The 27,074-nt window shown below is 40.3% G+C and overlaps 1 protein-coding gene across 1 annotated transcript in view; it reads left to right on the top strand.

Moving 5' to 3' along the window:
* Nucleotides 1-27,074, top strand: part of LOC104499712 (echinoderm microtubule-associated protein-like 6) — a gene marked incomplete at both ends in the record, with an annotated part of 57,856 nt that overhangs the window by 19,529 nt on the left and 11,253 nt on the right. The window contains 18 exons of the mRNA XM_010143258.1: nt 878-1,015; nt 3,621-3,877; nt 4,253-4,465; nt 5,345-5,512; nt 6,122-6,228; nt 8,914-9,032; nt 9,679-9,865; nt 10,542-10,647; nt 14,076-14,169; nt 17,623-17,723; nt 19,306-19,508; nt 20,881-20,992; nt 21,702-21,829; nt 23,393-23,534; nt 24,054-24,206; nt 24,477-24,608; nt 26,176-26,264; nt 26,891-27,067. Coding sequence (XP_010141560.1) covers nt 878-1,015; nt 3,621-3,877; nt 4,253-4,465; nt 5,345-5,512; nt 6,122-6,228; nt 8,914-9,032; nt 9,679-9,865; nt 10,542-10,647; nt 14,076-14,169; nt 17,623-17,723; nt 19,306-19,508; nt 20,881-20,992; nt 21,702-21,829; nt 23,393-23,534; nt 24,054-24,206; nt 24,477-24,608; nt 26,176-26,264; nt 26,891-27,067 — 2,626 coding nt within the window. The remainder of the gene's footprint in view (nt 1-877; nt 1,016-3,620; nt 3,878-4,252; nt 4,466-5,344; nt 5,513-6,121; nt 6,229-8,913; nt 9,033-9,678; nt 9,866-10,541; nt 10,648-14,075; nt 14,170-17,622; nt 17,724-19,305; nt 19,509-20,880; nt 20,993-21,701; nt 21,830-23,392; nt 23,535-24,053; nt 24,207-24,476; nt 24,609-26,175; nt 26,265-26,890; nt 27,068-27,074) is intronic.

The raw sequence follows: 27,074 nt of genomic DNA on the forward strand, positions 1-27,074 counted from the left end.
TAAATTTTTCTCTAAATTTTTTTTCCTAAATTTTGCGTACTACTGAGATCTGATTAACCAGCTTGTAGTGATCTGGGAAACTTCCACCACTCATTCTCGAAAACAGAGGTACTTTATTTGCCTTCCTCCATCTTATGGCATAATTTATTGGTTGATTCTTTTTATGTAAAATTACGTAAATGAGCAGATCAGCATGCAGTTTTGTCTACCAGTTCATTCAGCGTTATGACAAGAAAATTTTCCCCGTGGTTGGAATGTTCACGCTCACTTTCAGTGGCAATTTCAGTCTGATCTGCACTGACCCTTTTCGTCTGCAGAAACTGCATTTTTTTTAATTATTTGTCCTGGGGAATTCTGTTGTATCAGGTAAGTAAAGTCCCAAATGACTACTTAATTCAGTGTCACCCTGTTTTCTCTTCTGCTGTCACAGCTATGTGCTCAGGGCTGAGGGGCCATCCCTGCTAGAACACAGGACACTTTATTTTTGAAAGAAAATTGATCCTGGAGCTTCGCTTGAAGGTGTCAGAAAGCTTCATTTGTTATTTTTTTGCCAAGACATTCAGTGCTACTGTCGGGAAATTCTGTCTCCATCAATAGATTCAGGCAGTCACTGTACACCCTTTTCCTCTTCTAGACTGATGAGCAGTTTTGAGGTTTAAATAACTACATTTCTGTAAGTCTTGTATGCTCAGGTCAGTGAAAATGTCTTCACTCCATGGTTGGAAGGGAACTCAATACCTTATAAAATCTTAATGTAAGGTGTGCATGCAAATGGGCCTTTACCAACTGAGAGGACTTTTTGTTGTTACTCTTGGTGATACCGAAACACTGAGCCTGCAGGAAAATCTGCCACTGCTCTCTGTTTCCTCTGGTGCAGATTGTGGAGTCTGGCTGACCATGCCCTGATAGCTCGTTGTAACATGGAAGAAGCAGTGCGGAGTGTGTCCTTCAGTCCCGACGGATCACAGTTAGCCCTTGGAATGAAGGATGGCTCCTTCATTGTTCTTCGAGTAAGGTGAGAGAAGAAAAGCTGGCGTTAGATTCTCACGTTAGCGGGTTTTTTTCCCTGAGTAACTCAAGGTCATATTGTAAAGTCTTTTATGGCTATAAAAAGAAAAAAAAAATCACTGGTTATTTTATCAGGAACAAAGAGTAAAAATGGAGCATATGCTTCTGTAATATCACTTGGTGTTTAAAAAGTGGTATTTTGGCAATGAGAAGAAAACCTGTGCCTTATTTAATTCAAAATATTAGCTCTTAGTAGTAATGTTGACAAAATATTAAGATTTTCAAGTTTGGCTTTTTTCTTTCTTTATTTGGAAACTATACAGGTATTTTGTGGAAAAAGGTGCATAACAGAGATAACGTGGTTTTGAGAGGAATCTCCTAGATCACATGGTTCATTTACTGTCATGTAAAAGAATGGATACCAGGCAAAATAATCAGTGACTGAAAGACAGTTTTGAGCATTTGCAAGATACATGTGAATTCTGCTTTTCACAGTAGATGACAAGCCCTTTTTTGTCTGAGTGCATCTTAGGCAGCAGGCACTTCCCGTCAGGAATACTGTTACGGAAGACACACAAAAGCAGGTAAAGCGTAAAATTGGCCATAGAGTGACATAGCCAAGGCCAACGGTGTGGTTTCAAAGCACAGAAGCTGTTGTAACTGATACGTGGGAGAGTTTAGCACTCCCTTGACGTTAGTCCCTACGTTTGGTAAGCACTTATTTAAAGGACTTGGAACTACTAGCTGATAGGCGGGAAAAGCCCGTAACCGATGGAAGACCTGTGAAAACCCCGGTAATGTCCTGCTTTAATGACTTTAACAAAACTTAAGTGATCTGTTCATATTAATTTAACATCCTTTCAAAGACTAGTATTTTCTAAAGAAGTTAATCTGCTTTATCTCACAGTAATCTTGTCCTTGCTAGTTTGCCTGATACCTGACAGGATGCACGAGTCAGCTGGCGGAGGCTGATAGTGCTAAACCCAGCATTATTCCTGGAAGAGTGGCAACACCCTTGGGTAAGGCCCTGAACGCAGTTGCTCTCCGTCTGCTCCTTTTGATGGCGGATCTGACAGGGTAACCAATCCGCAGCCCCTGCTGCAGGAAAACTGGACCATGGCAATGTTTTATTGGCATGGTTTTGAATTGTGTGCTCAGCAAGAGGAATCTTTGTTCTTTTTCTCGAAGGATCTGGATCGATGGAATAATCCATGGAATTAGCTGCTCTTCTCAGTACCAATATTTACCACTGGGGAATAGTTATGTTCCCAGTTTTCAATAACAAGGCAGAGCTAAGAATATTTCTTTTTTCTAAAACACTTTCTGAAGGAAAAAAATGGCTATGAATAACTAAGAATTTTCCCAACAACATTTCTACTTTTATTGACATTTTGGAGTTAAGAGAGATTTCTAACAAAACTACTCTCTTAGCTTTTTTTAAGATCCTGATCACCTCTAATGTTAACCTTCCCATTCATATCAACATCTCCCAGAAATCTCTGTCTTCAGTTACAGATCACTCCTCTTTCAGGGCTCTGCTTTTAACAGTACTATGTATCAGCATTTTTAAGATATATTAACAAAATTTGTTGCTTCTTAAATAAACTTGAGTCTTTTAATATATTTGATGCTACTAGCAGTAACTAATTAAAGCAGAAATCAGGAAAAATCTTTTAAAAGCTTGAAGTGGAGAGTAACAGAAGCATGACATCTGCAGAAGACTCTTCCTCCCCATTTCCTTACAGCGTAATATAATCTGTATAATCTGGTATGGACTGTCTTTGTAAATTCAGAATTAATGGCACTGCGGCTTGACTCCTTCAGACAACTCAGGGGAAGGTTGGGGTTTTTTTAAATTTAATTCTTATTCTTTCCTCAGTTGCCAGAGAATTTGGGGGAACCTCCTTGTAAATTTGCTGTCTGCATTCACTGGCATTGCAGGTTTTGTTGACTCGATCAGAAAGGGAGTTATAGCAAATGTGATTTGGATAGGGAGGAATTGAAAGTTTTTGTTAAAACTAGACTACAGGTGTCTTGATTTTTTTCCAAAGGCCCGTGCAAAGTATTGTCACCTCTGGTTTTCCACTGGTGGGTCGTGGTGATGCTGGTGCTGTAGCTAGCAGGCCCTGGGATGTGGGATTAATCATATCGTAGTGTTAGCAGGCTGTTAGCCTCGAATCTCAGCTGTTTCCCTGTCTCCCCAAAGAGTCCGCCTGGAGAAATAGGAGTCTCCCAAAGGGCAGTTCAACATGGTCTTGTGAGAGACGGGGTAATTGCTCTTTTGGTGGAACTCTTTTTCCATTGTCTGTGTTAAAATAAAAAATTAAGTTTGGTCTTGTTTAGACTGGATGGCTACCCATTTTACAGCTAAAATTAGGTGAATAGAATGACGACTGTGGTTGACAGGTAAAGTTGTTCCTAACTTTTGCTTTGAAAGTATGCTTCTAACCAGTGAAAGCAACAGGAACTTCCCAAAAAAGGGATTCTTTTACTGAAATCTGCTTTTTGTTGTACAATTTATTCAGTGCATCGATCTTCATATTTGTCTTAAATGTCTGTGGATTGCATGTTCACAAGTTTACAGTTCACATCTTCACTATTGGTTCTTGCAGAGACATGACAGAGGTAGTTCATATTAAAGACCGAAAAGAAGTGATCCATGAAATGAAATTTTCACCAGATGGCTCTTACCTTGCTGTGGGTTCTAATGATGGCCCAGTGGATATCTATGCGGTTGCTCAGCGATACAAAAAAATAGGGGAGTGCAACAAATCTTCTAGTTTTATAACTCATATTGACTGGTCTGTGGATAGTAAATTCTTGCAAACCAACGATGGTGCAGGAGAGAGACTGTTCTACAAGATGCCGTGTAAGTTCACAAGTGGTTCATATTACGAACAAGTAAACTTCAGTGTTGATTTGGAGAGAACAACAAATATATGATATGAATAGTACATCTGCAAGCAAAGTTTCTTGACTGGAACAGGAATAGCTAACGTTTTTCTACTTTTGTGTGGTTTTAGCGTGTTTATGTGCAGCCACATTAGAACTTGTAAGATGTGTGATGTCATCAAATACCACAGATGTGAGATTATACTTATTTAAAGTAAAATGGTGAATCTTTTTAACTTTCTGAGGTTAAAAGACTAGTCCCAAGAAGAATACACAGATAAATGTGATGAAAGGAAATGGAGTTTACTGAAAAGCAAGTGATTAAACAGATTATTCCCTGGGATGTTTTCAGCTGGGAAGCATCTGACTAGCAAAGACGAGATCAAAGGAATTCACTGGGCCTCCTGGACCTGCGTGATAGGATCTGAAGTCAATGGAATTTGGCCCAAGTATACAAACCTTACAGATGTCAACTCTGTGGATGGCAATTACAGCAGCTCGGTGCTAGTGACTGGAGATGATTTTGGGCTGGTTAAATTGTTCCGATTTCCGTGCCTAAAGAAAGGTAAGACAGAGATTTTTATTTCTGAAGATTGGGGTATTTACCTTGATACCATATCAGTACATTTTCTAGCGGTGGCTTTTGATTCTTGTGTGTAACTCCAATTACCATGTGCGTAATTCATGTTAGTGTTAATGGACATGAAGATGAGGCTTGAACCCTCTGCACCGAGCAATTTCCTGCCTACGCCCAGTACTCGTTTCTAGAACTGCTGGGAAGGTAGTTGAACCTGTGCTTATTCTGATACTACGTTTTCAGAAACTAACTCAGTAAGACTTTACATCGCATCAAAATTGTATCAGTACGAGGCGCACCACTGTAGTTCACCCACATCTGTGCCACTAACGATTCCAGACACTTCAGCAGGTTTTCGCTGCCTGTCCCCGTGTGTCAGGAGCGCTCTGTGTGAGGTATTTCCTTCCTATCTGTAGTAAGCTCTTAACATAGATTGTTTCCTCTGGATTTGCATAATGCCAGCAAAACTAAATAAAACAACCTTTGGGCTTAATTTGGGATCATAGCAGTATATTTTCTGAGAATGAATTTGAATTTATGTTTATAGCACGATACATAATACATGTGTATAATTCACGCTAGCAGTAATGGCCATAACAGTGACTATTAAACCCTGTAATGGTGAAAATTAAACCCTGTGTGTACCTGGTACTTCCTGCCAAGACGTAAGTACTTTTCTGAAAGCTGAAGTCAACATATCATTCATGTTACTTTATGCCATTTATTTTTACTTTATAATTACTTCCAGTATCAGATTATCAAAAGAGGCATCTAACTATTTTTTTTTTATTTTCAGTTCTGATGAGAGTCTCATTAAAAGACTTACTTTATTATTTACACACTAACAGTTCTACGTCTGTTTTTTAGGAGCTAAATTTCGAAAATACGTTGGCCATTCAGCACACGTCACCAACGTCCGCTGGTCCCATGATTTTCAGTGGGTTTTAAGTACAGGAGGTGCCGATCACTCTGTTTTTCAGTGGCGATTTATTCCGGAAGGGATAACAAATGGCATCCTTGAAACATCTCCGCAAGGTAAAAACTAGCCATCACACTTGCATTCAAAAGTCTGACTACGTGTCAAATAGTTTCATTTTCTTTTCAATGCAATCGCACATACGTATGTGATAGCTGTACTTTAGAATTTTTTTCTTGTTATATTCATAACACTTCATGATATTCTGAAAAAGCCATATGAAGCACATAGTGGCAGATGCTGAAAATTGGATTCCCTTCAGCCAAAGGGCAAAACTTCACTCCCTACCTGCACAACTTGGTAGAATACGTACGTTACAGCAGATTTTTTAAGCACAGAGCACAATCACACTGAAAGTTTTTATTTACCATTTCTGTATGTTTTCACACCAAAGCCTGTTAAGAAAGCAGTATTCTCTCAGATGATGGAAATGTACCGGTGGCAGCTCAGTTATTCTCCTTCCCTCTGCCACTTCCCTGCCCCAGGCTTTGAAACAGGAGAAGCAGAAATGAAACCTGACACATTCAGTCAGCCCCCATGATTTTTACAAGCTGCTTAAGATTCCAGAGTTCTTCAGTACTGCTTTGCATGTAGTCTAAATTCTATTAAAACATTACGTACTATTTTCTTGTGATTAGATGTGTTCAGTATATTTTTTTTTTATGCAGAGGGTGGTGTTGATTCCTACAGTGAAGAATCAGATTCAGATTTGTCTGATGTGCCAGAGTTAGATTCTGACATTGAGCAGGAAGCTCAGATCAACTATGATCGCCAGGTGAGTAAAAATAAGTACACCATGCTGATTACCTGAGGTTTATTGTGCCTAGTCAGTGAAGATGAGTAAAAGAAGTTTGAAGCTAATTCCTCAGACGATTATTTTGACAGTATTCAGCTGATTATGTAACCAATATACATAAACCCAGTTTACCTTGGCTGGAGATGAGAATTTAAAAGGGTTTAGAGAAAAAACATTGGTGTATATGTTAGAATAAAGATTCTATCTGAAAAAGCACAAAATCACACAAGATTTTGAGAGTTTTATTGCTATTCCCATTCCCATGATAGGTATTAGAGAAGCTTGTTCATTCCTATCAAATTTAGAAACCCCAGCTGTGGAATACACCTCAAACCAAATCAAATTGGTGTTCTCTGCTGCACTGATTTTTTCAGGGGTGGGAGTATGCCGTTTCGCTCTTTAACCTGACCTTTCAGTGTTGATTTGTGCTTTGTCACTATGGGCTCGGCTGGTGATCAGGACTGTCCTACCGGCACTGTGGGACTGCGCCTCTCTCTGTGAGGGCTCTCTTGCTGAACTCTCATCTCCTGGCCCCTCTTCTTTTAAAAGCACTTTTACCTTGCTGCTCCCTGACACAGTGTTTAACCCAACCTGCACCATAACAATTTACACCTGTACTATTACATGAGAAAAAATCATTCGAGTCACAGTGTTACATGAAGTTTAGAAAATGCCATAATAAAACACAGTTTTGCCCTTTTTAGGTGCCTGGATTAGGATTACACATCTCTGCAGGACTTCTGCTTCAGTTGGTGTATAGGATATTCAGCTCTTATCTAACAAGAAACTTTTCAGTCCGTTTTTGTTCGCTGGGCCGTTGCACGACCTTTATTGCACATTGCTCAAACATGTCTCTGAAGACAGAATTGTTTTCTTTGTGGTTCTTTCTATTCCATTCATGATACTGAGTACTTCGCTAACACTGAGCTTTGTAAGAGTCTGTGATGTGGGACAGTGCTGTTCTCCTTCCTTTGAAGAAAAGGAAACACTACCATCAAATTCTGTCTTCTGACTTTCTATTTAAAAATAGCTGGGACCTGATTTTCAGGAGCTGTTGTCACTGTGAATGGAATATTACCTGTCACCTTGTCCTGTTACCTTATCAGTTGCAATGGGGAAAGGTCAGATCTTCCTCAGACCAGAACTGGGATCTCAGACTAAGCACAAAAAATATGCAATGAGCTTGGTTCAAATTGGTTGGAGTGAGGTAAAGGCTGACACAGAGGTGCCTCCTAGAATACGGAAAGATCACCTGTAATGTTCCATGCCCTAGCCAAGGACTACCCTTTGTCTTTTCACCTCGCTTTCTAGGTTCTGCAAGGAATTGCTTAGGTCCTTCTAGCAGCACCTTATTTTACCTCTTTATTACAGAGATTGATCATGTTTGACAAATGAAACAGGTTTTGTCAAATTTTCTTCCTCCTTTCTCTTTTACTCCAAGTCTCACTGAGGTGCTCCTTCCATCCTGCCTCTCCTCATCCTTCTCCTGATTTTCAGTCTGTATTGAGATGGAAATCCTCCTCCGTCTACATGTCAAAAAAGGACATCTGGGTTTAAAAACCAAAAGAGGAAAAATAGTGGTAGGCAGTTAAACAGCAATATTCCAGGCAGGTCAGTGCATGAAAAATCTAGAAGCAACTTAAATTAGAATCTTATACAGGAAATGTGAGTAAACCCCAAGCACAAGCTGCACTTCACATTTTGTTAAAGGAAATAATTCACCAAAGCACATGGAAACAAAACCATTAATCTAATTTTGAGAATTGGGTTGGGGGGTTGGTTTGTTGGTTTTGGCTTTTTTTTAATGCTACAGATGAAACAGTATAGAGGATTCTAGATTCTGGGATGCATTAGAAAATGAGGATCCCGTGTTCTCCTCACTGGTAGCATTCTCTGAGGAGCCACAGCAAATGGATGCGACCGCTCAGGGTGAAGTACAACACGCACCAGTGACAGGCGCAGTGTGTTAAGGCGCTGCTTCCCACCATTTCAGAAGCTCAGCTCGTTAGACGAACACCTTTCTTGTAAAAACTCCAGTACTCCGTCTTTGCAGTCAGGAGGATTTCAGTGGGAATGGCAGTTTCGTTGTCCTTTTGCAAAAATTCAAGAAATGTAGGCCCAGAAAACAAGCAATAAACCTATATTTCAGCATTTGCTGGATTTGGTTTGGTGACACAGCTTTGAAGATGCTTCAAACATCTTTAGCAGCTCCACAGAGTTTCAGCATTTCTGAAAGATTTAAGTGTATAGTATTTTGTGTCTTTATTTATAGAGCTGTAAATCTACTTTTAGTGCTCTTGGTTGCTGTACATTTCTCCACACTCCCTATATAGAATTAATTCATTATGTTCAGCGTATGTTGCGTATGTACAGTGAAGCACAGTCAATATTTAGGCAACACTGGATTCTTCTAGAAAAAATACACTCTGCCTCTGCTACTCCTGACTGATGTTCCAGCCACTCACATATCAGGGGCCTTCATTGTCTGGAAACATTTATTATTATCTGAAGTTCTATAGGGAGCAATAGTGACTTACTTGTGTTGTAACTACTGAACATCATATTAACCTATATTAAATTTAATACTTAAAGTCACTTTCATTCATACATACAAAATTCTATAAAACTGGAGATGTGCGATTAACTGGAACACTTATTCTTCAGGTTTACAAAGAAGACCTACCTCAGCTGAAACAGCAAAGTAAAGAGAAAAACCACTCTGTGCCCTTCCTTAAAAGAGAGCGAGCGCCTGAGGACAGTTTGAAGTTGCAGTTTATACATGGGTAGAGTAATACTAGATAATAATTGTTTTTTCTCATTGTTAAAACAGCCAATTTTAATCAACGTTAACTCCCAGCAGAACATCTTCCAGTGCGTGCACACAATTAATTTGTCATTATTAGAGTGGGTAGGTTTTGGACCATCAGGCATAGATTTTCTTTTTTCAGCTGTATTTGTTAGAAAACAAGACAAGGTTATAATAGCATCGCCATGTCATAAATAATATTTCAGCACTGTATTTTATAAAAAGTGCATTTTAAGCCAGCTGTTGACTACACCTTATGTTTCCTGGAGCAAAGATTCTCCACTCAGGCGATTGTGCTAGCTGTGATGCCTGATAGATTTCAGCTTGAATCTAATTCCCAGTAAAACTCCTCTGGACACAATTCTGTGTGGATTGTATGTTCTTTTTGTGAAATCGGTGCTAACTGAGGAGTTAGGTGCAAAGTAAACCCGGAGGAGATTGAGGAAGGCCTGCTCTTGGTGGGAGCAGTCTCTCTCTGCCCGTGTGCTGTGGTAATTGGAGCTGAAGTTGACACCGCAGCTGTACTCCTTCCGAGTTAATGCACAAATTAATTGCACGATTTGTTTCACAAATTACCGGGACAGTTTTGAAATGGAATATAACTTGTTTTGTATTTACTTCAGTTACAGAGGCTATGACTGTCGAAATAACTTGTTCTACACACAAACTGGAGAAGTGGTGTATCATATTGCTGCGGTAGCTGTTGTATACAATAGGCAACAACACACTCAAAGGCTGTATCTCGGTCATGATGATGACATCCTCAGCCTGAGCATTCACCCAGTCAAAGACTATGTTGCTACGGGACAGGTGGGTATTTAGAAGCATGATCTTGGCGAAACACGGAAATAAATTCCCTTACGATGGGGTTCTCTGTGCCCTTCAGTATACAGTGTTTCCTCCTAACTATGGGTAAGCTGTATCTTGTTTCCTATATTCCTGCCAAACTGCTGCGGAGTATTGGACTGGAAACTGTTTGAGGTGATTATTAAATCATTTCTATATAACAGAAAAACCTGCCAATCTTAATGCTGTGGCCTTGCAAAAAATCTGATGTTCACTTTGAATCTCTGCTTTCACCTGGAAAATGCAGGAGCTGTTCTATTGGCCATGTCGTGGGAGGTTTCATTAGTGAGTCTCTGTTTCTGTACTGTAGTGACATTCAAAGCCTTGCTTAGACAGAGGCTGTTTTATGTTGGGTACGCTACCGATACCTGCTACGGATGATGCTATCTGTATTCACTGTATTTATATATTCATATATCATGACAAATTATGTCGTTACTCTTATACCGAATACTGATTTTTTAGAGAATATCTACGGATACTTCTCTAAAGGAGAAAATAGATCTTGAAAAAGATATAATAGGACAAGTGGAAAATTAATTACCTTCTGAGTGTTTTGAAGATGTGATAGTGCTAATTACTGTTACTGGTGTGCTTTGAACTTCTGTGAGCAGATACTCCAATTAACCCTCTGGTTTAGGTTGGAAGAGATGCTGCTATCCATGTCTGGGACACACAGACACTGAAATGTTTATCGTTGCTCAAAGGCCAGCATCAGAGAGGAGTGTGTGCACTGGATTTTTCAGGCAAGTCACAACCTACATTTCTCTAAATGATTAATTAAAAAGCGATCCTTATGATGAGATCTCAAGTTGAGTAGCTAGCCCATTCTACAACCACTACAAATTTTTCATCACAGTCTGCTGGCAGTTCTGATGAAAATAGTGTGTGGGTGAAGTCAGCCAGGGGCCTTTCCTCAACTGATCAGTACCTGATCGTTGTGATGTCTAATACGTAACATCAGGAGCACAGCTAGCACTCTGCTGACAGTCTGCATGGTGGGGTAATAATTTAAAAGCAGCAGAATGGTGACTTGAAGCAAGATGGAAATGTCATCTGTAGGCTCATACAGTTCTTCACCTTTGCTCACAATTCCCATGGCTTTCAGTGAGTTTACAGAAGGAGGTGTAACAAACAGCTGTCTGCTGTTTCTCCTCCTTGTCTTTCTGAGATGGGTGACCTAAGTTGTCTCAGTGCTCCAAGGGTAATTCCTGTATTCAGCATTGAAAAACGTCATCCATATGGAGGGACTTACGTACTTCAGCACCTTTATAAAAGTGTTTACAAATCCTTTCTCCCTTTGTCTGTTTTTTAAAAAAGGAGATTACTCTAGTTGAACTATCCTTTTCTTAACTCTTTTTTTTTTAACTAAATATGATTTTTCTCATAATTTCTCTAGAAATGTGGTAAGAATTCCTTAGGACATAGATCAATCACATTTATGAGACAGCACTAGATGAAAGAAGTTTTACTTCCACTAAGATAAGTTGTGGAACTGAGTCATGTTTCATTATCAGAAGAGGAGCCTTGATGTTCATCCAAGAGCTGGAATTCAGATGTGAAATTGCTGATCCACTGTGGCGCATAACCTAGCTCTGAACCAAGATGTGGTACCAGAAGAAGGGAAAAAGGATAAGGATGATCTGATTGACATAGTGTCCAGAGGTGTTAAAGAACTTCTCATTAAGACCCCTAGTCGAACAAACGTTCATATATTTAGAAAATACTTCCTTTGTGGTGTACATTTTTGGCAGAACGTAGATTCCTGTACATGTAGTAGTACTCCAGGTGTTACAATGCAGGCACTTTTGTAAAAGCGTGAAGAATAAGCTGGCCATATATTCTGTGAACATAAATCTGTACAAAAGTACTAAAGTTCTTTTAAAAAGTAGCAGCCGCTGGCATCATCCCAGCACTGCTTTAGGACCTGATCCTGAGCGTCCTAACCACCTTTAGTTAAGATTTTTGGCACAGAGAGCAGATACTTGTGCAAATACGCACTGATCCTGCAGGGATCCCGTCGACCTTGCAGGGAGTTTTCATTTTGTTAATAATAGATATTTCTAATTTAGCTTCAGGTCATGCTACTTGAAGCTTAAAGAAAGAGATTGCAACTCGAAAGATTGCTGGATCTGGTGTCTGACTCTGTACTACCAGTTCTCTCTGTCCTCACTCCCTTTCTAAAGCATCTGCTCTTGGCCATTACTGGAAGGAGTGTACAGAAACCAATGACGTTACGATTAAAAGAATGTAATTGCATTCGTGCAATGTTTGGTTGTGCCCTCTGGTGGCTAATTTAGCATCTATAGTTTTGGATATTAACGAGAGTCTATAGCCCATGTTAATGTATAAAACTTCCTGTTTCAGGAACATAAAGTTCAAATTGTATTTTTACCAGCAAAATTTTGTCAACCATGTTCCATTTATCTAATTGTTACCCCTAAAAATAGTTAGTCATCAAAATACACAAACATACCTCTTTCCTAAATAATGCATACTACATAGGGCATATTTACCTTTCAGATCCGCTGTCTTCAGAGCATGTTATCTCTACTAAAACTGTTAGAGAATGGTTCTTACTCTCTCCTTTGCTTTTCTTTCTCATTGACTTTGTGTTTCCTTGTCTATGTCTGTATTTTCTTTCCTTTCTTTTTCACAAACTCAGCTTTGGTTTCCTCTCCTGTTTTCCAACTTCATTCTTTCCTGCCTACTTCTACCCCTTCCATCTCGGCCTGTTGCATTCAGCCGTGAGCTCCTTTCCTCTTTCTGTCATTCCTCTTCTCCTTGACTTGCTGCTCATAGAACTCAGCTGCTAAATGCAGTGAGCCCAGTCTGGCAGTGAAGACCTCTTCAGCATCACGAGCTCTGACGCAGTGCTAATGGAGTAATTGGTACCAGCGGCACTCTTTCTGTCCCTGAAGTCAAAGGGGCTTAAATAGGGAGTCCTAACATCTGTTAACTTCTGCAAGAAGTAACATTCTCAAGTCATTGCTCTCATTCACTCTTCTGGCCATCTCCACAGTTCTCCACTTCCTCCGCTCTTAACTTTTCTTCAGTTATAAAAAAAAAATCACAACTTAGAAAGTTCCATTCTCTGATCATATACTTCAGCAGTTACAGTTTAGTTTTTAAAAATTTTCAAAATTCAAAATTCGTGGCAGTAGTTTGTCTCTGTGTTTGTTACTGATGGTCTCATTTATCGTTACTGCATACACGTAGCGAGGCTGCCTGGGTACTGCTGATACTCTGTCCTTGCTTTCCTTCCTCTCATTATCAGTAGTGCTGCGTCTTTTCCTGTGGCAGAAGAGGTGACGGTCTTACAATTTTCTGTCATATTTATAGTTTCATTACTTCGCCTATTAACTTTTTAACACCCATTTCATTATACACTAATAATTCTTGTCAAGCAAAAGAAGAGAAGCATTGTTTGATCAGAATTATTTCCTATAAAGCATAGTGTGATTTTGGAGTACTCAGACTTTTATGGAATTACCTTGTTTGATCCTACCTACCTTGCGTGTACTTAAACACAGCAATGTTTTGTGACTGCCTTTGGGAAAGATCAATGGTTTGATAAGGAACACAAAAACAGGTCAGGCATACAAGCATAGCGGAAGCTAAGGAAGTCAAAAGAATGTCTTTTCTAAAAAGAACAGCCTGTCTGGTAACCATCCTTTTAAAAAGTAAGCAGAAAAATCTCATCACCTATAACACACCCTGTTCTGTCTCTGATAAGGGTGAGGCTGTATTTTAAGTTAGTAGTTAAGGGGAGGAAGGCAAGCTCCTGGGCTAGGAGTCAGCTCTCTGAAATCTGTGGATTCCACTCAGCAGCGGCATCACCCCGTGGGTGTCTGTGTGGTGCCAAGCATTGCAGCTTGACCCCTCCTTGTGGATGAAACTTCCCGCAGGTACAGCCTTCAGTCATCTGAAGGGGTTGGGCAGGTTGGCTGTCATCCTGGGTTCGTTTGTCGAATTCTATAGGCAGTCTGCTTTAGGAAGTGAAGGCCATCAGGGAGCCCGAACCCTAACCTCTCAGAGTTGTTAGTTCCTTTGTTTACTTCGTTTATAATACATCATTTGAATACAGGTGACAACGCGTGTGGTGTGTTCATTGCCTGTCATGTTTTCACCTAAAGCCTTAGCACCTTTAACGTTAAGTATTGCTTCTGTTCAGCTGATGGGAAATGTTTGGCATCTGTTGGGCTAGATGATAATCACGCCATTGTGTTCTGGGATTGGAAAAAAGGAGAAAAGCTAGCGACAACCAGGTAAGAATCGTGCTCGGGATAAACGTGCCCTGCGATTACATTTTTCCAAGCGGTGTCATCCATGTATATTACTTTGTTTATAGGAAGAAACAGAACACCTTTCTGAAAAGAGCGTGGTGGGGCAGAGCATTTCTATCCAGAGTAGAAACCTTGGCTGTCAAGAGTTCCCCAGCCTTCCTGTTAGGATAGCTGCATTGGTATTATAGCTCATTCAGTGATTTTTCGAATGAAGATAAAATTTTCTCCCAATTTTATTTCCTGGTTCATGGCAGAAGTCATCAGAGATGACTTTCCTTTATACATTAGAGGCTATGCTGGATTCTATCAGCATGCATATGCAGATCACTTTTCTAAAAAGGCAAAAGTGTTCCCTCTTAAATAAACAGATTTTTCAAGGTCTACTGCTCTTGCCTTCCTTCCGAGTCAGCTTTTGCAGAGGTCTCTGCTCTTTGCGATTACTGACAGGAAGCTTATCTAATAACCCTGTAGCAAAGAAGCTTTTGCAATTGCTTGGAGGGACCAATGTTGGGAAGAGGATTGGATTACAATTTCTGTGTTTGGGTTTTTTTCTTCTAAAATGTGGAGTTGCAACGTTTTCTTTGTACTAAACTAGTTGTGCGTGTTAGAGGAATCTGACTATTAGAGAATCTGGTTTCTGCCCAGCAAATCTAATGCGCCTCTGAGGTTAAGATGGTAGGATTGTGTAGGATTCATGTAAGCATGGATTTACGTGAGAGAAAGGCAAGCAGTCCCTTTCATCTGCTGTCTGCAGCCATGGAACATCAAGCATCAGTCAGTAGAAATTTCTAGTAAACCGCGAAAAAGTGCCTGCGAGAGGTAATTCACTTTTCTGCCAGTGCTGCGCTGTTATCACTGTCACAGGCGGTGTGTTCCAGACGGTTTGCTGCTGGCAGCCTCTCTGTTAGTAGTGTACCATTACTGAATAAAGAGCCATCGTGATCTAGGTGCCTGTGTACCGTGATCTGTATTAGCTGTAGAATTTTGTCTCAGACATCCAGTTTATTAGGCAGCAAGACTTTAAATCCTATTTAAAATTTGCGACGTAGGGCTTGCTTAGCAACAGTGTTGTCCGTGTTGTAAAACGTGACATTTTCATTTGCTTTCCGGTCCTGCTTTTACTGTCTGCAGACAGACAGCTTCAGGCACACAAGTGAAGAAATACCTTATATATATTCCCACAGAGACCTTCTAAGTTGTTTTTAAAAACAGGATAACAATGGTCTGTATGGCTGTCTGGCTCTTGGTGCTCCCAGGAGAGACATCAGATTAAATACTCAGCTTCTTTTCAGTGTGTAATACTGTATGTATATAGTGTACCTACTATTACTGCTAATCTGTTACTTTGAATATATTCAGGGTCCTAACAGAGAGCATAAAAATTAGTTTATTTTCTTTCGAAGTTCCAAATTAAATGATTGTTTCTATATCAACAGTGCCTAAAGGCAAGTCCCCCTGTGGTAAGCACAGAAGGACACAAAGAGTGAGACAAAACCCATTTTTGCCATGAGAATCGCATGGCCTCAGCAGACAAGAAGATGAGAAGGAATCTCCTTACAATCGTATAAACTTGGAAGAAGAATTCATCTCAAATAATGATAAAGCTGAAAAACGAAGCGTACATTCACTACGTATAAATGTTCCTTACATTTATGCTGTAGTTATTTTGTCTTTCTTTTTTGTGAATATTCTTTTTGCTTAATTTTCTTTGGACAATTTATTTCAGCATGACTTTTCAGATTTCTTGTTGCAGTATTCAGAATATTCTCTTATTTGTTTGTTTTAATTGCTCGCTAGATGAATTATGCAGCTCGTTTCCCTATCTTGGCTCTACAATCTTCTGTCTAGTTTCATTAAAATCCTTATTGAGTAAGCGGACGCTGTTGGAATGAAATCATATCTGGGCTGCTTTCACTAGCTCCCCGTGCCTCGTCTGCTGGTGCAGTGCGGGTCCTATTTGATCCCGGTGTTCTGCATTAGTGCACTGCAGTCCCTGAGGGAGCTGTGTGGGGCATTGTCAAATGTATTTACAGTCCAAATCAGGGAACATCGTGGTCTTTTACGCTCTTCGTTCTGTAAGAGCAAATGTCCTGTGCCAGTCCTTTGGAACACAAGGACTCTAAAACTACACAGAATTGTATACGTGGTTTGGTCTGACCATTGCAAGAAATTGGGGTGGAAACATAGTCCAGATCTCGTGAGTCGGCACTCTTCCTCCTGCCACACAGACACGCTTGTCATTTTACAGGGGAGGGACACCCACACCGGGAGACACTTAATTTGGTTTCGCGCTCAGAGCAGTACATTTCTGCCTGCATGATAGATACTTCCAGAAGAAGCAGTGTAACTGGCTGGACTGGGAGGCTGGGCATCGTTACAGCATAGAGGAGCAGGCGGAGGAGGCACTGCAAGAAGATGTAACTGAGATGTCAAAGGTGAAAAGGGCTGGGTTTTGTCTAGGCTGATTCACCAAAGGAAAATACTGAAACCACGGGCGTTCTCAGGACTGTGCCATTTCTCAGATCTGCTCAACTTCTCAGATGAAAGCGATGTTATGGTAGTACAAAACCTGACATTCCCGTTGAAAAGCAGTGATTTTTGCTCTTGGTGGTTTATAAAACACTCAAATCAAAATAACTGCTACCTTGCCTCTGGAAATGCTTTTTGCAATAGTGAAACTTAAACTTACAAATTCCCATAAAAACACACTCCAACAAGAAAAACGTCAGTTGCCTGAGAACTAAACTTGAAGGTGTATTTGCTGATGAGCGAACTGTTTCCAGACTGAAAATGTTTAAATTTGTCATGGAACCTTCTGGTGGAAGGTGTCCCTGCCCACAGCAGGGGGCTGGAACTAGATGATCTTTCAGGTTCCTTCCAACCCAAATCAGTCTGTGATTCTATGATGATTTTATTCTTCCTGTTAATGCACAGTAGATTAAAACTTCCTTGTTTTTCTTGATAGAGGATTTTAAATATTTATTAATTGAGGTCTTATCCATTTAAACATTTATGCTGCCCTTTATGCCTTTTCTTAATTGCATTGACCTTTGCTGCCTGCTTCTTCATTATGCCATAACTGACGTGATATTCAGCGGGAGACAATTTTTATTCACCACATTTCTGTAGTGTAGTTCAGTCTATGCTCAGAGACAGTTGGCCCATGGAATGACTTCAAGGCTGAACTCCTGCAGATTAGAAATACAGTGCACTACATTCTGTTAGGTAAGGTAACGACAGTAAAATAGACACAGCCTCTGAGACGTGTCTGCACGGCGGTACAGACCCGTACTGTTGTATCTGCTCCAGCAGTATGACAGCCATGGTGACTAGACTCTGGTCAGTCCAGTACAGTGAAACACCTGGTTCAAACAATTCTGTTTGAAATGTAAAGTCAGCCTTTACTCTGCTTTTTAATTTTTATTTTTACTGCAGGGGCCATAAAGATAAAATATTTGTAGTGAAGTGTAATCCACATCACGTAGACAAACTAGTCACAGCTGGGATGAAGCACATCAAGTTTTGGCAACAAACAGGTACTCTATTGAATGTTTTGTATTTAATTTATCTGAGGTTGTGTATATTTTTAGTATAAGGACTTCGTGTTCTCAGTTCAATAATTTGATTTGTAAAGCAATTTTATAGGTATCAAAATACTAAAAGGGTGAAAATCTACCTCTGAATCAGCAAATGTCACAGTAGTCCCTTCTCTTTGGAAGTCATTTCCAGCTAATTGTTTTTTAACTCTAGTCATACTATTAAAGATTTCTCCTGAAGAAGCATCCTTGGCTCTCAGAAGACAAGCCATCCTGGAATTCACTGAGGCAGGTTGTGAAAGTGCCAGCTGGTAGCTAAGGGTCCGAGGCGCCTCTGACACACTGCTCAAACCGGTGGTGTTTTGCGTGTCAGGTCCTGATGCGACACTTCAGCAGCCCTGCAGTTTCCAGAAAGAGCTGACAAAAGCACGTGTTTCAAAGTGCCAGGCTGTAGAGATGGGTTTGAGGATGGGTCTTAAAGTACGTGCCTGGCCAAAAAACAAAACGAAACAGAAAAAAAACCCCAGGTATTTTGCAGAAGTTCAGTTATAGTAATTTATCCATTCGGCTAAAAATCACATTTCTGGTATCACAAGAGTCAAGGTAATGTATTTTTTGTACGACACAGGAATTTTGTTTCCTTTTCTAAATAATAAAAATGAGTTTTCCATTATTTAAAATATCCCATTATTTAAAAACAAGATAAGATTCTGCAAACGAACAAACAATCTATCAGTCTAGTCTGCTCAGTTAAACTGAGGAAGACAGCAAAGTTGGTTTCTCTTTGGGGATTTTTTTAATTCATTCTGGACTTTTTGTTCTTCATGACTTTTAATTGTACACACACTACATGAGGACTTTGTAAAAAGATCTCAGAGTGCATCTTCTGTCTGTAAAATTCTTCAGCAACGGAAGGCAGCACAAGGGCAGCTAAAACCAGAACCCAAACCAGCTCAAAATTTGGTAGTTTTAAGGAGTTCCTATAGTTACACTGTACGTTACAGTGTGGTCTGGTGTCAGCTGTGAAACACATGATGACTTGATGCAAGGCCACCCCTGCCTGTAGTCTTTTGTAACTGTGTGTTTGTCTGTAAGCACTCAGTTCATGGGCAGGGATGGCTCCCGCTGCTCTCTGAACTGAAGTAAGGCTGTCGCAGCTTCCTTCTCGGACAGTCAGAAGAGGAGCCATTCATTCCCCCAAACTGCTGTCAAATTGTCAGCCTGCCAGTGGCCAGCTAAAGCAAACCTCTGGTATCGTACCCGTAGGTGCAGTCACCTCTAAAGAGAAAAAGCTTGGCAGGCTATTCTGCGTTGAAAGTACGTTGCCAGCCATCGTATTAATTCTTGTTACGTGATTCCTCATCAAAATTCATCCCTTGCTTGGAAATAACATTCCGAAAAACAGAGCCTGTGCTAGATTGATTTTCTTTTATTATGTTTTTCCCTTGGGCACTCTGTCGTCAGGGTTTCCGTTATCTACTGTGCCTTGGGCAATGCAGGGGCCGATGGGGTCAAGATGCTGGTCCTTTACGGCACCACGGCTCCAGGAACATCAAGAGACTTACTTTGGTTTGTACTGCAGGTGGAGGCTTTACATCAAAACGAGGAACATTTGGATCTACTGGGAAGCTGGAAACCATGATGAGCGTTTCCTATGGGCGAATAGAGGATCTGGTTTTCTCAGGCACTGCTACTGGAGACATTTATATCTGGAAGGATACCGTGTTGCTGAAGACAGTGAAAGCCCACGATGGCCCTGTGTTTGCCATGCATGCGCTGGATAAGGTATTGATGGTCTTACGTGATCCACTCGTCTTTATTTTCGTTGCAACCCTGGATTTTAGAAGCGTGTAACTAATGTATCTCCCAACAAAGTTACTCAGGTTTTATACGTGTATGTAAACAAAACGCTGTTCTACTTTGCGCTGATGTAGAAGGTGCTTTAATGAGCAAAACCATGACAGAGAACAAGTTGCGCTGGGTGAATCTGCGTGTGACTAAAATCGCAAACCCAATATTAATAAGTTCTGTTATTTAATGGGGGTGTGTTTAGGCACGTTATGTGTGCTTGTTACCTCACCAATAGCTTTCTGACCTCTAAACCTGCTGAATTTATTTCTCGCTGTGCTCATGCATGTCATTATCATCTTTATAAACCACAGGAGAGTAACAGGTAGCATTTGTTGCCTCTTCAACCTGGTCCCCAAAATATTTTTGCATTATCAGTTTCCAAAATATGAATTAAAAATATGAATTTTTAATGATATTATAACAGTATCTTAAGCAAGCAAGTCGTCAAATATCCAAAGGTTTTGGTTTTCTGAGCTAATTATGCCAGATATCAAAAGCATTTTCCTTTGGTTGCATCAATAAACCTTTAAAAGGAACTATGGCAAAACTGACATCACGTAAATGAGGTTGAGGCAAAGTTTCTTCCTCTTGAAATCCACTGGTGAGTTGAAGATGTTGATAATGGAATATCCTTTTTGACATTATAGTTTCAACTTCAAAAGTCTGGCATGAGAAGAAGGATATTAGCTATTAATATGAACATTTTTATATATCAAGGTCAGTTCAGATCCCTGTGGCTCAGTAATTTCTGGCCGTAATTGATTGTTCTGAGCTTTTCTGTCAGTTTTTTTATTTGATCTTGGCACTCTATCTTCTAATCATCCTCTTCAGTTATGTTTTTGTTGGTTAGTGATTTGTGCTGTGTTTTGCACCCACTTGACAAAGATTAAGAGACTCTCCCAAGGGAGTTAATTAAAAAATTGGTCCCTATGCGTTGTTTGCTCAGTTTAACACACCTGTTAGGCCCGCTGGATTTGGGATCACATGAGAAGCTATTGCTGCCAACTACTGCCTCTTCTAAGGTGAAGCACATGCTTTTCCGTAGCTCATTTCCACGTACAGGAACACAGTCCAGAGCTCCTCTTCCCAGTAGTATGCCCTCTGCATGGATCGAAGCCTTTATAACCCTGGAAAAGCACCACTCTAAATCTTCTCCCCTTACATTTTTTCTTCATAGCTACAGACCCTGGTGTGTTTAATTGGACCCCCGAACAAAGTGTCGGGGAGAATTTATACTGCCTTCAGACATGTCTTTTTAACTGTTAACGTCCAAGGGCTGACGTCTGTGTATGTTTTCATCATACAGGGGTTTGTAACTGGAGGAAAAGATGGGATCGTGGCACTTTGGGATGACATGTTTGAAAGATGCCTGAAGACGTACGCGATTAAAAGAGCAGCACTCTCTGCCAGTTCTAAAGGTATGATTTCTCGGTGTGCTTTAATAAGGACTGTATGCGTGAAGGCTGTACAATGGCAGGAATAGGTGTCAAACATGAGAAGACAAAGGGACCAGTAGTACACTACTTACTATGCTGTGCTGGAATGTTCTGGTTTGATTGGTACAAGTTGTCTTTCACACAGCCGTTGCCATTGATAGTTTGTTCTGCTGTTTCCTCCTCTATTCTGTGACATCTGACCTTGGTTTCACTGAATAAATGATTCTACAAAGAACTGACAAGCCTGTGAGTCTGGCTGTTCCAAAACGTGTGCTGTTGGGCAGCTCGCTGCCTCAACTGGCCAGATTTCACGTGGCGGGGCCAGGGAAAGACCTGTTGAGTCATGCTGCCCACCTGTGTGGGAGTCTGTAAAGTGACATTCAGAGACGATCACCAAATTCCTGTCTGTGCTGCTGGAGCGTCTGCAGCCCTTATGGCCTGTGCCCGTTAAAGCAGTAAACTACCAATCTTTATATTGCCGCGATACAGACTAGCACAAGCTGCCCTCCTTTGAACTACCGATTAAATCCATGGATCGTCTAGTAGTTTGATCAGCCGAGTGTATCTCGTGTTTCAGGATTTTAAACAGATTGGAATTATAGATGATACAAGCCCTATGAACTATAGGTCATATGAGGCTCTCCTTGATTTCACAGTAAAACCCCCAAATTAATACATGTGTATTCTGCAGGTTTACTTTTAGAAGACAATCCCTCTATTCGAGCCATCAGTCTAGGACATGGGCATATCCTAGTGGGAACTAAAAATGGAGAGATACTGGAAATTGATAAAAGCGGCCCTATGACTCTACTCGTCCAGGTACCGTGAGGATCTTCCATATCAAAATATTCGCTGTAGAAATGCAAGACATGATAAGGTCTTCTCTCTGTTTTCATTAATCCTGTTGGCCACTGTGGCTTTCCTTGCTCAGGCAGAAGTTGATGCTTTCTTCTGTAAATGAGAACACCATGGGTTACAGAATTCAGAAGGTTAAATGAACAGTCCAGTTAGTTCAAAGGCTGGTGAGACTTTTTATGACCTTTTTTTAGACGTTTTGGCTTAGGGCCCAAGATAAAAATGAATCTTGAAGGGTTTTTATTTTATTTTGACAGTGTAGTTCCATTTATTTGCTTTTTACTAAAATAGTACAGTATATTGTGAGGGACCCCGTACTTGCACGGGTGGAAACTGTTCCAGAGTTATGCCAGCTTTCTACGGAGACACACAGTTGTCATGGCATGTGTTGCAAAGCACGAAGAGACCTCTTTGTGCAAGTGTTTTGAAAAGTTTGATTAAAAAATTTTCATATGTGTCAGCTGATGTATTTGATGTTGCTGTGGGTTTGTGTCTTGAATAACTTAATGTCTGTAAGTAGAAAATTGTATATGTAATTTACTGAGTCATAATTTGTTAAGTTTTAACTTTTTGTTTTCTGTAGCTGACTAAATTAACATGTTTCTTTTTTTACAAAACTATTGTTTCTTTGGTATTTTTCTTTCCAGTTAGTTCTGATCACAAAGTTATCTTTCAAGTTCGTATTGTCTGCATGACAGCCTTAATCACCAGAACGTGCGAATTTACGTTTTATAAATTATTTTCGCTCATTCACTAATTTGGAATTGCAATCCCATCCTAATGTAGTTTTCTTCACATGAATAGTAAGATTGCAAGATAGTAAAATTACCTGATTGCTGTGAGTTTTCTGATAGAGAGAAGTGTTACAATTGTCCTCCATCATGAATGACATGCTTGCATGCATCAGACTTGAGCCAAACCAGAAAATACACAGGGTGTAATCAAGATGCCATGATAGTTCCACCCCTTTTTCTTTCAGTGGTATTTTTCCATCTCAACGAAAATGCCCATTACCAAACTGAAGTCCTGTCTGAGAGTAGTGAGAAATGATTTGACCTTGAAGTGCAGTGCCTGCAGGCTGTAGGAAAGGAATTGAAGGAAAACTAGAAAAAGCAGGAAGTGTGATGAAAAAGTTTGAAAGCTGAGTTCTGAGGAAAGATGAAAAGAACTAAGTTGGGCAAACAAGTTCTTCAGGATCTAAAAAATTATATAAGGCTTGAAGACAGGTTATCCCATTATTAGTGTTTCAGGTTAAAGTCCTATTTGAAGCATATTTCCTGTTCATTTAGAAGAGAGAGCATTGGGAAAACAGGAATTACAACTAGTAGTAGTGGAGGAGTGTATTTTAGATGCTTATCAGAGGAAATGGACTGGACTCTCAGGTCTCTTTGAAAGTGGAAAATTTTTCAGAGGAGATAGTGAAAGCTTTACTGCCTGACACTTGTGAAAGGAGGCAGGACAAGTGCTAGAACATACTACACAAACCCAAATATGTTATTTTCTCTTTTATTAAATGATTTCCTTTAGGGACACATGGAAGGAGAGGTCTGGGGCTTGGCAGCTCATCCTCTTTTGCCTGTCTGTGCGACAGTGAGCGATGATAAAACGCTACGAATCTGGGAGCTTTCCTCCCAGCACCGCATGCTGGCAGTGAGGAAGCTCAAGAAAGGTACTTCTCCTTCGGCCACGCGCTTCTCCTTCGGCCACGCGCTGCAATAGTACGGTACCGCTGTGCTTTGGTAACAGCTCCAGCTTGGCTTTGCGTGCACATCACAGGCATTAATTAGGTAGGAAGAGGACATAGTCATTAAGAAATAGGAAGCAGAGGAAGTATTGTCTTTGGCATGTGTCAAGTCAATGAAAAGGGTAGAAAGAAAAAGGATTATAATCTACTGTAATGAATAATAATAAAATGAACTGTAATCTGTTTTCCTCTGGTTCCAAGAGTCTATTTCAGGACTGATCAAATCACCATTGTCAGCTGAAGAACAGCCTACAGAGAGGGTACTTTCCTATCTAATACAACATTAATCATAACCCTTCCATCACATATTTATTTTAATAAATAACAAATCTATTTTAAAAGTATATGCTAGCAGAATATAATAATGAACTTGCAGTTTATGGATGGTTTTCTCCATCCCAGGTTTGTAAACCTTAGGGCAGTCGGTTCCATTTTCTGTTGCAGGTGGACGGTGCTGTGCCTTTTCTCCGGACGGGAAAGCCTTGGCCGTAGGGTTGAATGATGGGAGCTTTCTGGTGGTAAATGCTGACACTGTTGAAGACATGGTCTCTTTTCACCACAGAAAGGAAATGATCTCAGATATAAAGTTCTCACGAGGTATAATCAGATGATAAGGTGAAAGGACAGCGTTTATCTTGGAGTTTGTTTTTCTCCCCTAGACAAAAGATTCAGAAAGATAGACTGGCTTCATATGTGCTCCTTGCATTAAATATTTTACAATCCGCTATGGTTGTATGCAGCCTAGTAGAGTGGGGCCCGCCGCAACCACTGCGTTTGGATGCACCACAGTAGTAGAAACACTTAACAATAGTAGTTATAACGCGGACTTTAATAACCTGTAATAACCTCTGTCTCTCCTCTTCACAGACTCAGGAAAGTACCTGGCTGTGGCTTCCCATGACAATTTTGTAGATATTTACAATGTTCTTACCAGCAAAAGAGTTGGCATCTGTAAGGGTGCATCTAGCTATATCACACACATTGACTGGGACTCAAGAGGTAAGATGTTTGACCGCAGATTTAAGATGCCTGTAAAATGGAATATCAGAAAACTCTTCTGTACCAGTTACTGAGATAAACTGTAACGACTAATGCAAATGGTTTTTCAGCACCAAGCGACAGTGCGAGTTCAGCGCGATTACATTTGTTGGTAGAATTCATCCTCGCTTGTGGCATTTGTACCAGAGTACATGATACATCACTGCTGGCAACATATGCCTAAAATGTCACTGACGAACAGAGTATTGCTTTTCTTTTTGTATTTTTGTGGTTTGTGGCACTTGTTTCTTTCCCACCTTTTATGGCTGGTTTCCTTTCTTCTTTGCTGAGCATTACAAGGCAATCACTGCAAGGAAATTAGAGAGCCTTACTGTCACAACTAATTATGTCCAGCAGGATCGATAATGAGCTCATGCAAATAAGCCTTCCCAGGCCTAATATGATTCCATGTGGAACCACCTGTGTGTCTGAGTCCTGCTTCCCCTGCTGTGCTAGTTCCAAAATGTGGTGCTAGCTCACTAGGACAACAGCGGCTAAACTCCTTTAGGACCCGCTCGGGTCCGGGTGCCGTGCTTGAGCTTGTAAGCCACGGCAGCTGCGCTGGCAGCCCTGGTGACCTGACTGTCTGACACTGCCTGTGCCTCTGCACTAGCCAGTTCTTGGGTGTGTTACACATGCAGAGAGAAAGTATAAGAAAACTGGAAATTCTCTGTGTCCTGAATGGTATTTATTGGAAAACTCCAAGTGAACTTCTAGATGTAAAAGACTAGGATAGTAAATTGTCTAAACTGTTTCATACGGGTCAGGTAGGAGGGGGATGATACTACCAGAGTCACATACTGCACCGCTGGAGCAGCACTCATTCATATCCCGTGATAAGCCGCTGTTCCTCAGGAAGAGTGCTCTCCCTGCTGGAGTTCAGTGTTGTAGAACTGTTTCTGTGGTAACAAACCCTCACAGGATTTCTTATACTAGTTGTTATAATCTGAAAAATCCTGAAAATGCCTTTGATTTTCTTATATCACGAAGGTAGCAAAGCCGAATTTGAAAGCATTTTTGCTGTTTTGTGCACAAATTCTTGCTGACGTACACTCAGTTGTGCACAGAATTATCCTCATGATATCACGCTCTTTGTCCGGGTATGGTAAACGTCCCGTGCCAGGGCAGTTCGGTGTGTAGCTGGGCTACGTGCCAGTTTGGCAGTGCGGAATAGACAGGAGCTCACAATGGTTTTAACTTCTGGCAAAGCTGTCTTGCAAAATTGTTATGAAAAAGAATAGTGTATGCTTTTTTTTTTTTACTTTATCATGATGATGAAAACACAAACAAAATATTTCTTATCAGAAGAAAGTGATTTGCTGCAAGACAGTAGTTTTTTGAGGATGTTGGATGGGAGCATAGGGTTCTTATGAGAGTGATTCCAAGTGTCTGTTTTGCTTTTGCTGTGAATAATTCTCTGGAGGATAATTTTGTTTACCCCCAGAAATCTCTTCACTCAATCAAAAGAAAGTTCATAATATTCATAATCATAAATAAATTTCATAATAAACTCTTATTTCATATCCAGGAAAGTTATTGCAAGTCAATTCTGGTGCCAAAGAACAACTATTTTTTGAAGCACCAAGGGGGAAAAGGCATATTATAAGAATTGCTGAGGTATGAATTACACTTACTGGATTTTTTACTGTGAAAGTTATTTTTCTGGACTGTTGAAAATTAGCATATGTTTTCCTCAAATGGTCTAATTTTTCTTTTTAAAATACTCTATTTACAGTGGTTAGAATTAGAATTATTTAACCATTCTGTGTAAGGTCTTTCTTTAAATGGTAGAACTTGCAAGTTTCTGTTTGTTTCTCTGAATTCATTGTTGTTTGTTTAGTAGCAGCCACTTCCCTGAGTCCCCTTTCCTGCGCAGTCGTCTGTTTTCTGTGTAATCGGTGTGCATACAGGTTATAAACCACCTTGAAACAGCGTGTCCTGGATTTCAGGATCTTGATTATTTGCGACACACAGTCCTCGTACCAATTTACTAATGTTGAGCACTTCAGAAAACCCTTGAGGAGATTTGTGTCATGCTCTGCCTTGGGAAAGTGGGAGTGTTTACAATTCTAAGCCTTTTGATGAAGATATGCAGTTTGTATTAGGAAACTGGAAACAGTCAACAGTTTATAAAAACACTAAAACAATCAAGTAAATATGAACCATAGAGAAACATACACATGAAACCGGCATGCATTTGGAATGTATTAAGATGAGTCCTTTTGGGGAAATTCTGATTGCAGATAGAGAAGATCGAGTGGGACACCTGGACGTGTGTTCTTGGTCCTACTTGTGAGGGAATTTGGCCCACGCACAGTGACGTCACCGTTGTAAACGCAGCTAGTCTTACAAAAGATGGAACACTGCTCGCTACGGGAGATGATTTTGGGTTTGTGAAGCTATTTTCATATCCAGTGAAGGTAATAA

The sequence above is a fragment of the Buceros rhinoceros genome, unplaced genomic scaffold (assembly GCF_000710305.1).
Source record: "Buceros rhinoceros silvestris isolate BGI_N320 unplaced genomic scaffold, ASM71030v1 scaffold13539, whole genome shotgun sequence".
NCBI classification, from domain to species: domain Eukaryota; kingdom Metazoa; phylum Chordata; class Aves; order Bucerotiformes; family Bucerotidae; genus Buceros; species Buceros rhinoceros.